Consider the following 12177-nt stretch of genomic DNA (forward strand, 5'->3'; position numbering starts at 1 on the left):
TCCTTAAAAAAATCATTTATAATCTTAGTGGGGGTAACTAAGAGAGAGAAAAAAGGATGGATAAGTTTAAGTTGACTCAAAGAAAACTAAGCTTCACCATAAAAGTATCTTTTATTATTTTTGAATTCTTTATTTCCATTATTAAGCTCATTTTTAGGCTACTCCTCTAAATTCATATATTTTCAAGGATACACACATGTTTATACATGACTCATGGGGAAACCAATAAACTATTTTAACATATTCAAAACTTACAGATTTGTCAAACCTCCTTTCTTTGCTGTTTCTGAAGGCTATGACCAATAAACTGAAGAGTCTTTAGGATGTAGAATATGGATATTCACTTTTTACATTATAAACTTGGCAAATTCAAGCCAGCAGAGGGCTCCCTTCTTTAATATGATTCTTGCAAAATCCAGCAAGAATTGTTGGTGTGAATCAAGAATAGGGACTAATATTTGTTATGGATTCAAGTATTTGCTCTAATTCTGTATTAAATTAAGAAGTATAAAAGGATTAATAAAGTAAAGCCAAGTCCCTACTTCTGACGCTTGAGATATAATTTGTTAATTTTTCCGTTATGCAAAATTTAATCTTCCTCTGCTTTTCCAGTTTGCAAAATAAATGTGCTTCGATTTTGCATCATGAGTTCACACAGACACCTGCAGTTTGATTCTTTTAATAGTTCCACAATTTTTTCTCTTTTCAAAGCTTAAAAACAAATATTAAAAATAAGTTAACCAAGTGATGAGTGTCTTTAAACCTGCAATGAATATGGGCAAAGCTCAATGAAGGATAGCATTAACTGTTTTAGTGCTTATAATTTTGGTTGCTTAAATTGTAACTTTAGGTCTAAGAAATATAGGAAAAAGGAAAGGAAAAAAAAAATCCCAACTGTTTTCAGGTCTCCCCCCTTGAAACTTCTCCTGCTTCTCTCTGTCAGTTCCCTCCTAATGAAACACTTCGCAGATTTTTACAATCACAATGAAAAAATTTACACACAATGCCTGGGGAAACTTGATTTAAAGAGTTTTATTAACATTATTGTGACAATTTAAAATAACACAGAATTACTGCATGCTCCTCAATCTGCCAAAATAAATTGACTAAGCATATTAGACACAAGTATCACAAATTAATCTGTTTAGTAATGTGTCTGCTCACGTTCATTTCAGTTATGTCATATTCTGTAAGGTCACTCCTTAGGTTAGATGGTTTTCAAAGGTAAAAAGAGTTAAGCAGACAACTTACACAGTACATTTTTATGACACCAAATATGTATCTAAGCAGAACTTTAACAAACAGCAAAACAAAAAGTTATTGTCAAAACAATGCAAATAAAACCTTCATTCTTTTTACTGTTTGGAAGTTTTCGCCTTTTCATATTCATTGGCTTAGATGCTACCAGTGGATGTAATATTATTCTACTGAAATTATTTGTTTTAAACCTTAGCAATAAAGTAACCACAACTGACTTTAATTTTAATAGAGAATAATAAATGTGGAAAGCAAGCAAGAGTAAATAAATGCATTTCTCTTTCATTAAAGAAAGGGTTCATATAATCATCATATAAACTAATTAATTTCCATAGGCAGTAGTACAAATGATTAAAATAAGAGAATTGTATACAAACGTTATTTCCAAGGTTCTGAGACAAGTTGTTTCATGCTTTTTACTCCCCAGAAAGCAATGCAGATGGAAAAAAAAATCTGAAGAAATAAATACAAAGAGGAGGAACAATTAAAATTGAATTTATACTTTTGTTCAACTGAGTTAGAAGAATCTTTCTAGGGGAAAATGAACATACATCTTTTAAGCAGTTAAATTATTCAAACTGAATCTAGCAGTTGTTCACTGATAGAACTTAGTCAACCCAGTTAAAAACACGTTACGTGAAGACAACGGAAGGAGTACAAAGCTTTGTTTCTGTTGCTTTTAAAAAAATTATTACAAATCTGAGTTATTTCTAAGAAGAGGGGGATAGTAAGTTAGATATCAAATGAAACAGAACATTATTCTGACATTTGGGCAGACTGCATGTTTTATGTGCTGTTAATGTGGTCTCATTATGTATATAGTTTAAGACTTTGGAAAAGGAGAAATAAAAGCATTATTAAGGAATCAGTCCTCTCTGAGGCAGTGTGATATAGCATCTTATGAACTCCATTCAACATGAATTCAATTCCAAACACGGCTGGCTTAGCTTCTCAGTCTGATGATCTTATCAGCTGTAAAAATTCAGCTGAAAAATTCTCTTTAAAATTGAAGACATGCTAAATTTTAATAAGCAACCCTAAGAGTTTATAGAGTTTACCCCTTGTATTCCAGTAACACCATAGCTTCTCAATAAACCACCAAAATACAGCTGAATGAAACTACTGATTTCTAAATGATCCTAGCCAGAATGATACAGCCATCCTCAGTAAGAATTCAAGAGTTGCAGAATTTTACCCTGTGTTTCATCTTAATGCCATAATGCCATTATGCCATAAATACACATGTCATCTACTTCTGAGGTAAAATCTAGGCACTGGTCATAGTCTTTGCACCATCAGAGCTTTCTGAAGTCAACACTTCCCTTTACCTATGCACTAAAATTAAGCTATAGGATTGCTTTTATGATGTCCATTTCAGGTGTTATTAGTGTAAATGAGAAATTGCCAAAATATCTGGGGATATAGGGATAGCTGTAAAAGAATTTCTCCATTTTTTTACTGCGCAAACTTCCTCTTCAAACTATTAAAGTATGACTACTTCCCAAGGAAGTTGACTGTTACTAAAAGATCCATCAAAATGTACAAATACACATATTTAACTAGTAAGATGGTGGCATGGGGAAGCTTCTGGGCTGATGGACTGAAGTGAAGCCAAGGCCATTAACTGAGGCCAGTCATTCATTCATTCACAGAACATATCTTCAAATGTTGTGATTTTGCTGTTAAAATCTGGATATGAAAACAATAGCAAAGCCTTCTTAAACTTTGATATTTAGATTAGGTGGGTAGATTGTTCAGTTTCATATGAACCATCTAGTTCTTTCTGGAGAACAACTATCCTTCATATTGGCTAATCTGATAGTTTTATTCAAATCTATGTATTACTTTCAGCCTATAGCATACACAATATTAAAAAACTACCAAAGTAAATTCAAAAATTATATTGAAGCAGGAGTCAAGAATAATATTACCATTGCAGAGTTGCCTCAGAAGTGAAATACAACAAATTTAAAGGTTTGTTGGTTTGTTTGCTGTAATTCAAGAAAAATGATCTCAAAGGATTTCTCATGGTGGTGCCAAGCAAAGTAATATGGAGGTAAGGGAGTATTTGTGAAAGCTAATAGACTGTGCATTGAATTACACTTGCATATGAATCTGGGTTAACGTTGACACAGGGACAGCTGAGAAGACAACTTTCAAGCAGGACAGAGATGGTAAATCTGATATCAGGGTAAAGAGTTACTTTGGATCCATAACAGTAATTGAACAACTGATATATACATACCTTGTGTTGTGCAAGGCACTGGTATCTGAAATATATTTGGCAATAGAAGTTTTTATTGGTTTGAATCTAGTGTCTAGGGTCACAAGGATTATTTCATTGGTGAAGCCTAAAGAGAATAATTTCAGTGAAACCTCTAAAACTGTATGTAAAATTCTGTATGTCAAAATTCCCCTCATCTCTACCCCACTCACTAAATTAACCACACCTTCATCTGAGACCCCAGAAATATGAACCTCTGATCTAACGATAAAGTGAAAAAGATTACAATTCAGTACATGCTTTTGTTGTTAATTCACCACTTCACAACTAAATGTTTCCACTTTTGAAACTATAATTCAAGTCCTATTTCCCTAAGGATCCAACCCTAATGAAAATACCAGGATCTAGTCTTTTCCAATTATCTAAAATGCTTTTAGCTTTTTACCAAAAATGCAGTATTGCATAGTTTATAGTTTTATTTTGTTTCTCTGCTTTCGATTTTTCATTCTTTCAGGACCCTATGTATTATCCTTCTAAATAGATTGGAGACAAAAGCTGAGGAGGCAAAGGGGTCTGATTCGGATATAATGTTAAGGCACAGTGAGCCCCTTGCTTGAGCTGGGCATTTTCTGAGGTGCCTTTACCAGATTATGTTTTATTCTCAAGGCAAACCTGAGAGAAGTGGTACCCAGTTTGCTGATAAGGCAACAGGAACTTAGGATGTATGTGATTTACCAAGAAATCACAAAACTGCTATCAGAGATGGTACGATGCTTTGTGTTTACTTAATGTTTCCTTCACCCCCGCTCCCCAGAATCAAGCTACACATCCTAGGAAGTTAGTTCAGTGGATACAAACACCAATAGTTACTTCATTTTCTCCTTTTTTAGTAATCACCTGTACTTTTTTTGCTAGTAACTGCTACATTTCTAAGACCTTTTCATAATCAATATTTTAAGCATAAAGTGGAGTTTTTGTATAATAAAAGCCTGATTGGCACAGAATTATAGAATTTAAATACAATGAATATGTCCTTCTCAAAATATACATGGCCCTGAAACAGACACCATGTTTCATTAGAAAATAATTAAGTAGGGAAACAAAGATTTGCTTTTATATTTTTGAATGTATACACTTATAATCGATCTAAATATATATTTCATATATAATTTTAAGTTAGAAAGTTATTTAACATGGCCTCAATATGATCACTTGATTATTGTAGTAATTCCACTTAAAAATTTTCCTTGTCTACTTTATCTTGATTTCTATATTAGGCTGTTCATTTTAGTTCTCCATAGCTGATCAGATTAAATGTGTCAGTTTAGGTAATAGTTCATTCACATATTTCTCCATCAACTATTTGTTCAGTGAAGGCAGGAGACTTGCTACTTAGACTACTGTAAGAATAAATAGCAACCACAGTGGGTTTTTTGCAACCTTCTTCCCTCATCCATAGATACGACATTTCTGGATATGTACAAACTCAATGAACACTTATTTTATTCTATGTCTGGGCAAGTCCCATGATTTTAACAGCTGGATTCAAAATATGAAACAGGAAGTTCACTCTTGGTGTCAAGCCCTCCCTGTGCTAACACATCATTAGTGGACCTTGTCTTCAGGCTATTTCCTTGACTTCCCAGGGCCCTCAACTCTGATGCCTGAACTTTGGCCTGTACAGATGCTCTCCATGTTTCCTCCGCCCCTTCCGAAAAGTTCATCAATTGGCAGGTGGCTAATCTGAACCATTAATCCACAGTAAAACCCCCAATGGGAATTTATGTGTTATCCTGCTGCTTCTCTTCTCCCTTGCGTCTGTGTTTCTAGAGGCCTTATTAAAAATGGCTCTACCTATGAGCCAACCTGGCATCTAATCTTTTTTTAAACCTTTTACAAATGGAAATACAGTTAATTTACAATGTTGTGTTTGTTTCAGGTGTATAGAAAAGTGATTCAGTTATACATACACAAACACATAGATCGATAGACAGATGGATAGGTAGATACTCTTTTTCAGATTATTTTCCATTAGGTTATTATAAGATACTAAGTTTTCTGTACTATAGAGTAGGTCCTGCTGTTTATCTAATTTATATATAGTAGCGTGTATATGTTACTACCAAACTCCTAATGTATCCCTCGCTTTCCCCTTTGGTAGTCATAGTTTGTTTTATATGTATACTTTGAGAATAAATTCATTGGTATAATTTTTTAGGTTCCACTTATAATAGGTATTATACGATATTGGCCTTTGTCTAGTTTACTTCACTTAGTATGATAATCTCTAGGTCCATCCATGTTGCTGCAAATGACATTATTTCATCCTTTTTACAGATGGGTAATATTCCATTGCACATATGTACCACATCTTCTTTATTCATTTATCTGTTGATTGACATTTAAGTTGATTCCACGTCTTGGCTATGGTAAATACTGCTGCTATGAATATCAGGGTGAATGTATATTTTCAAATTGAAGTCTTCTCTAGATATATGTCCAAGAGTGGGATTGCAGGATCACAGAGTAACTCAATTTTTAAAGGAAACTCCCTACTTTTTTCCATAGTGGCTCAGTCAACTTACACTCCTATAAACAGTGTAGGAGGGTTCCCTTTTCTCTACACCCTCTTCAGCATTTATTATTTTTAGTCTTCTGTTTTGTTTTTGTTTTTTGGTATGTGGAAGTTCCTAGGCCAGGGTTCAAACTTGCATCACAGCTGTTAACCAGAGCACAGCAATGACAATGCCAGATCCTTAACCCACTGAGCCATGAAGGAACTCTTATTTGTAGAGTTTACAATGATGGCCATTCTGACTAGTGTGAGGTGATGTCTCATCGTAGTTTTGATTTGTATTTCTCTAATAATTAGCCATATTGAGCATATTTTCATGTGCCTGTTGGTCATCAGTTTTCTTTGTAGAAATGTCTATTTCAGTCTTCTCATTTTTCGATTTTTTTTAATATTAAGTTCTATGAGCTATTTTTATATTTTGGTGATTAATCCTTGCAGTGGCATCATTTGCAAATATTTTCTCACATTCCATAGGTTGTCTTTTTATTTGGTTTAAGGTTTCCTTTGTTTTGCAAAAGCTTTTAAGTTTACTGATGTCCCATTTGTTTATTTTTTGCTTTTATTTCTATTACTCTAGGAGACGGAATCAAAAAAAATATTGCTGTGATTTATGTCAAGGTGTGTTCTGCCTATGTTTTCCTCTAGGAGTTTTATAGTATCTGGTCTTACATGTAGGTCTTTAACTCATTTTGAGTTTATTTTTGTATGTGCTATTAGAGAATGTTCTAATATATTCTTTTGCAGGTAGCTGTCCAGTTTTCCCAGAACCACTTGTTGAAGAAACAATGTATTCTCCACTGTATATTCTTGCTTTCTTTGTTGTAGATCAATTGACCATAAGTTTGTAGGTTTATTTCTGTATTTTCAATCTGATTCCATTGATCTCTGTGTCTATTTCTGTGCCAGTACCATGCTGGTTTGATTACTGTAGTTTTGTAGTACAGTCTGAAGTCAGGGAGACTGATTCCCCAAGTTCCATTCTTTCTCCAAATTTTTTTTTTTTTTTGTTATTCGAAGTCTTTGTTTTCCATACAAATTTAAAATGTTTATTTTCTAGTTCTATGAAAAAAATGTCAGGCATCTAATCTTAGAGATAGTATCAGATATAGTACCAGATGTAGTATCAGTATCTCTTCAAATGGCCACATCTCAAATTACAAAGCTAGTGGATTATTCTTACATGCTATGTACCTGTCTCTGATGGTTTGAATTTACCTACTATATGTATTAACAAACGATCTGATGAGCTAAGAAAACAAAAATCACCTTGAGTAGTGGACAGTTTCCATTAGAATTAGCTAGCAAGATCCCATACTTCTTAAATCATTTATTCTTTAGATAAACTTGCAAATAAAATGAAAGCTTTGGAGTACCTTAAAAATTACCCATAAGAGAAATACAGTCTCTGAAATTGTTCCAATTTATTTTGATTCCCAAACATGTATTTATTATAACAAATAGTAAAATAGAATGCACTCACTATGAAGCAATATCTCATTGAATTGTATGCCTATTCTCAGTGGTAGTATAATTACATTAAAATGTTGAACAAACAATTTAGAAAACCTAAGTCATGTTGTAAATGATGGGTAAAGTTACTTGCTAAATTCTACTTTTCCAAGGAAGAAATTTGAGATATTTTTAAACACAAGACAGCATTTTTGTAAAGATTTGAGACTTAATCACTTTCATGTAATTTTAATAAATATATTATCATTTGTGGGCATACCTCTTTTTATTGCACTTTACTGCTCCTTGTGAAATTTGAAGGTTTGTGGGAACCATAATGGAACAAGTTTATTGGTGCCATTTTTCCAACAGCACTGCTCATTTCCTGCCTTTGTGTCACACTTTGTCAATTCTCACAAATCTCAACTTTTTATTGCTATTATCTATGTTATGGTGCTTGGTAATCTTTGATGCTACTACCACAACTTGATGAAATCTTCTATAATAGTTAGCATTTTTAGCAATAAAGTATTTTTAATTAAGGATGTCAAATTTTCATACATAAGGCTATTGTACACTTAGACTACAGTGTAGTGTAAATATAACCTACATACAATGAGAAAACAAAAAATTTGCATAATTCACTTCATTGCAATATTCCTTTACTGTGGTAGTCTGGAACCAAACATGCAATATTTTCAAGTTTTGCTTGTACTCCACTGTGTAAACTCTCAGCCAAATTTAGAATTCTGTTTTGATTTCCTAAAATTCTACTGGAATGGAGGTATCTATTTTGTATCACTAACAAATCATACTCTACCAATAAACCAAAAAGTGAGGTTAAAAAATATACATTACTCTGATATTGATGAGGTTCATAAAATACCAGTTAACTGGCTATTTAACAGAACTGTAACAAACACAACAACAGTTTTAAGAGAAACGTTTTAAACAGAGTTTTTACCTAATTATTTAGAGAAAAATAAAACAAATTATTTGTTAAATATTCTTTTGAACCTTACATTTTCTTTCTTAAACATGACCACTCTTTGCTGTGCAGATAAGAATTTAAACAGAGATCAGACCTGAATTGCTACAAAATATCTCCATTTCCCATTAATGCAAGAGAACAAATAAACACAAATGAAATAAATGTAGAAATGGAAGCCAAATATTTTGAAGGTCCTTCTGAAATAGGTACTTTTCCCCCTAGAATTGTGGAAGAACATAATTTGACAAATTCCTACTGAAAAGAAATTGAGAAGTATTTATTTTACTTCCAATATATTCTATAAGACCCAAATACTGAATCATATGTAGACAAAGACTTAAGAGAAATGATTTCCAGACATTGCAACTATTACTCAGAACTCCCGTGTTCTCTGTGTTTATTTCTAACCTTATTCAAGGGCAGAACTAATCACAGCTATGTTTAATATGTGGTCTTATAAAGATTTATTACTATTTATATATTAAATTTAATATTAAAATATTATATTAGCTTAAATATATATTAATGCTATTACCTAAGGAAAAACAATATGAAAAGAAAGTTCATCTGAATGTCCATGTAATAATAACAATGGCTTATTTGAAAAGAATGTTTTACTCAATCATTAAATAACTTCTGAAAATGATGTTTAAACAAGCGAATATATTAAATATACTGCAATCATGTTATTTAAAAGAAAATAAAACATTACAACAGGAGTTCCCGTCGTGGCGCAGTGGTTAACGAATCCGACTAGGAACCATGAGCTTGTGGGTTTGGTCCCTGCCCTTGCTCAGTGGGTTAACGATCTGGCGTTGCTGTGAGCTGTGGTGTAGGTTGCAGACGCGGCTCGGATCCTGCGTTGCTGTGGCTCTGGTGTAGGCTGGTGGCTACAGCTCCGATTGGACCCCTAGCCTGGGAACCTCCATATGCCGCAGGAGCGGCCCAAGAAATAGCAAAAAGACAAACAAACAAACAAACAAACAAACAAACAACAAAAAAAATCAAAAAAAAACCCCACAAAACATTACAACGAAGATTTAAAATACTTCAGCTGAACCATGAAATCAGAAACATCAGATTTTCATTATTTTATGCTCAGTGGAGGAAAAGGACCCATATAATTTCAGATACTTGAAAAGCACTATGTTTATTAGACAACAAATGTAGATAATTTATTCACTTCTAAGGCTAAACCACTCAAGTGTTAATCCTTTTCAAAAATACTCCTATAGAATATCCCATTGTTTATCCATATCACATATGAGACATGACAAACAATGTCTAGATATCACTAGTACTAGTAAGAAAACATTAGAGACCACTTAGTTGTTCCTCAAACCTACCTACAATGCAGAGAATATACTTGCAGACAGTTGGCATGAATTAGCTACCGTGCATAAACCCATCTGGTAGAAATTGTATAAACCATAATTAGCATAAAGTGATAATAGAGGCTACATTTCTCAAAAACATCTGTAGATTTTTAATCTCTGAATTCAAAATTATGAATAAAGTATCTTTATACTTATGACTTTAAAATTTTTCAGTATTACCAAGCCTTGTTCTAAGGGTATGGCCATCCAGGAATATGGATTGTAAAATAGCCTTTGATTGCTTACTAACACTTGCCTTTCCTTATAGCCAATGATACATCAATCAATTAATATTGATTTCCCATAAATTTTCTAAATATTTTAATAAACATATTCTAAATATCCAGGCTTTTTCATTCTCAGTTTTTTCCAGCTTAGTTTTCTTTTTGTTGTTAGTGTAAGTCTGTCAAATGGACAGGTACAAAGAAATTCCCAACTTATCCCAAATAATACATAAAGAAAAATTAAAGAGACAGCTGAAGTTGGTAAGACATGACCTATACCCAAAGTAGGGCCAGAATATGTGCCTCGTCAAAGCTGAACCCTAACTTTATACTTTTCTAATTGTCCAAGTTCAGACAAGAATGCTACAGAAAGATAAAATATCAGAAAGTTTTTCTTGAACTACAGAAGCAATATGAGTACATAAAGAGAGACTTTCAGTAAGGTCAGTTTAATAAAGGAACAAATACCACTTGGAAGAATGAATGTTTGTGTGAATGTTGACCATTCTGTTGGAAAAAATATCTTAGAAATACGTATTTTATAGAAAGAGTCTATTTATACCCTTTGAGTACGGAGCCTCACATTCTTTACCTATTATGGATGTGAGAAGGAAAAAAATATCAGGGTGATGAAAAATTTTAAAGATAGTCTGTTTTAGTTTTTATAAAGTTGAGAATAAATCAAGACTAGGAAAAATAAAAAGGGATGTTACCTAGTTTGACTCTGTGCTGAGACATTTTTATGCAATAAAATGAGCAATGGGTAAATTTCTGCAAATAAGTTCTGACTATATAGAAATAAAATTTTACTTAATTGTTCTGAGTATGCCTAATATTGGCATAAAATTGTTTGCCAAATATCTAGTATATTTTGAAACAGAACAGTTTTAATAAATGTTTCTGGATTAATCATGGTCCCTAAGTCTCCTAACAGAACTCTCTGTAATGATAAAAACATAATGTTTAATCTAAAATTCAAAATACTATACCCTTCTAATGTCCTTTTATTTCTGACAACTGAAGTTTAAAGCATTTATATTTTAAAATCAGAGCTTTGTTTCAACAGTCATTATCAAGAAAATCATTCTATCCTAACCCACCAAATGCCATTTTCGTGGTAAATGAGTGGCAGTCCCTGCCAGATAATCCTTCCACAATAGCATATTGATTCTCGGTGTATGCTGCGCAGCAGAGCTCCTGGCTTCCCTCTGACATAAATCAAAAGCTTAGGTCTTCTCACACGAATTACAACCTTTAACACCTGATGTACAAAAATTTATATCTGGAAGAGCATGCAGAATACCTTTCAACACAGCTAATTCAGTACTTTTACCCTGCTATTAAAAAAATTCTTTGTATTTTCCTTCTATCTAGGAAACAAAACAGGTTTCTTTAGAAATGAATTCATTTGGAGGAAAAAAATGCCATGTTTACAGAAATAATAATGGTGTCTGGTTTTAAAAACAGGACTGTCTATCTTGGAAAGATATGTTTTGAAAAGATCCTTTTGTATTGTTTTTGCTTGTGTCAAAGGAATGATTAGAGCCCCTGTAAATGGGAACCTCCCAGAATAGGCTAAAAAGAAGCCAACAGCCCACATATGGCTTGCAGCTTGGGGATTTCTCTCAATGTTCTGCCAGAGATGGGACTGCCCAAATGGTTTCTCGCGTAAGTCCTAAGTCATAAACTGCATCCTCCTAGTCCAGCCGTGCCAGAACTGGACCCAAGGGTATACAGAGTCTTGGCTGATGGGAAACAATGACTGCTTCCTAAGGAAGCCACAGCTGCTTTCCTGAGAGACACCCCAGATGCCTGAATTTTCCCTTACTTTCCATTTCTGACTACCTGTTCTGGCAACAGTTCCAACAAAGGGTGAGGCAGGCAGCAGGCACCCAGCTGTTTTCAATAAGCCTTGGCAATGTAGGTACTGATTACATAAACACTACAAACATTCAAAGAGCATATTTTCTAGTTTTTAAGCTGTAAAAAAGGTGTGAGCCTGTACCAACACCCTATATCTCCTTTGCTCCAAATAATGATAATGACAACGCTGATGATGGGGATCATAATACTAATGGCTT

General features: G+C 33.4%; 1 protein-coding gene across 1 annotated transcript in view; it reads right to left on the bottom strand.

The window, feature by feature from the left end:
* AGMO (alkylglycerol monooxygenase) overlaps positions 1005–12177 on the bottom strand; it is a 379273-nt gene continuing 368100 nt past the window's right edge. The window contains exon 14 of the mRNA XM_003130179.6: positions 1005–1710. Coding sequence (XP_003130227.3) covers positions 1636–1710 — 75 coding nt within the window. The 3' untranslated portion in view covers positions 1005–1635. The remainder of the gene's footprint in view (positions 1711–12177) is intronic.

The sequence above is a fragment of the Sus scrofa genome, chromosome 9 (assembly GCF_000003025.6).
Source record: "Sus scrofa isolate TJ Tabasco breed Duroc chromosome 9, Sscrofa11.1, whole genome shotgun sequence".
Classification (NCBI taxonomy): Eukaryota; Metazoa; Chordata; class Mammalia; order Artiodactyla; family Suidae; genus Sus; species Sus scrofa.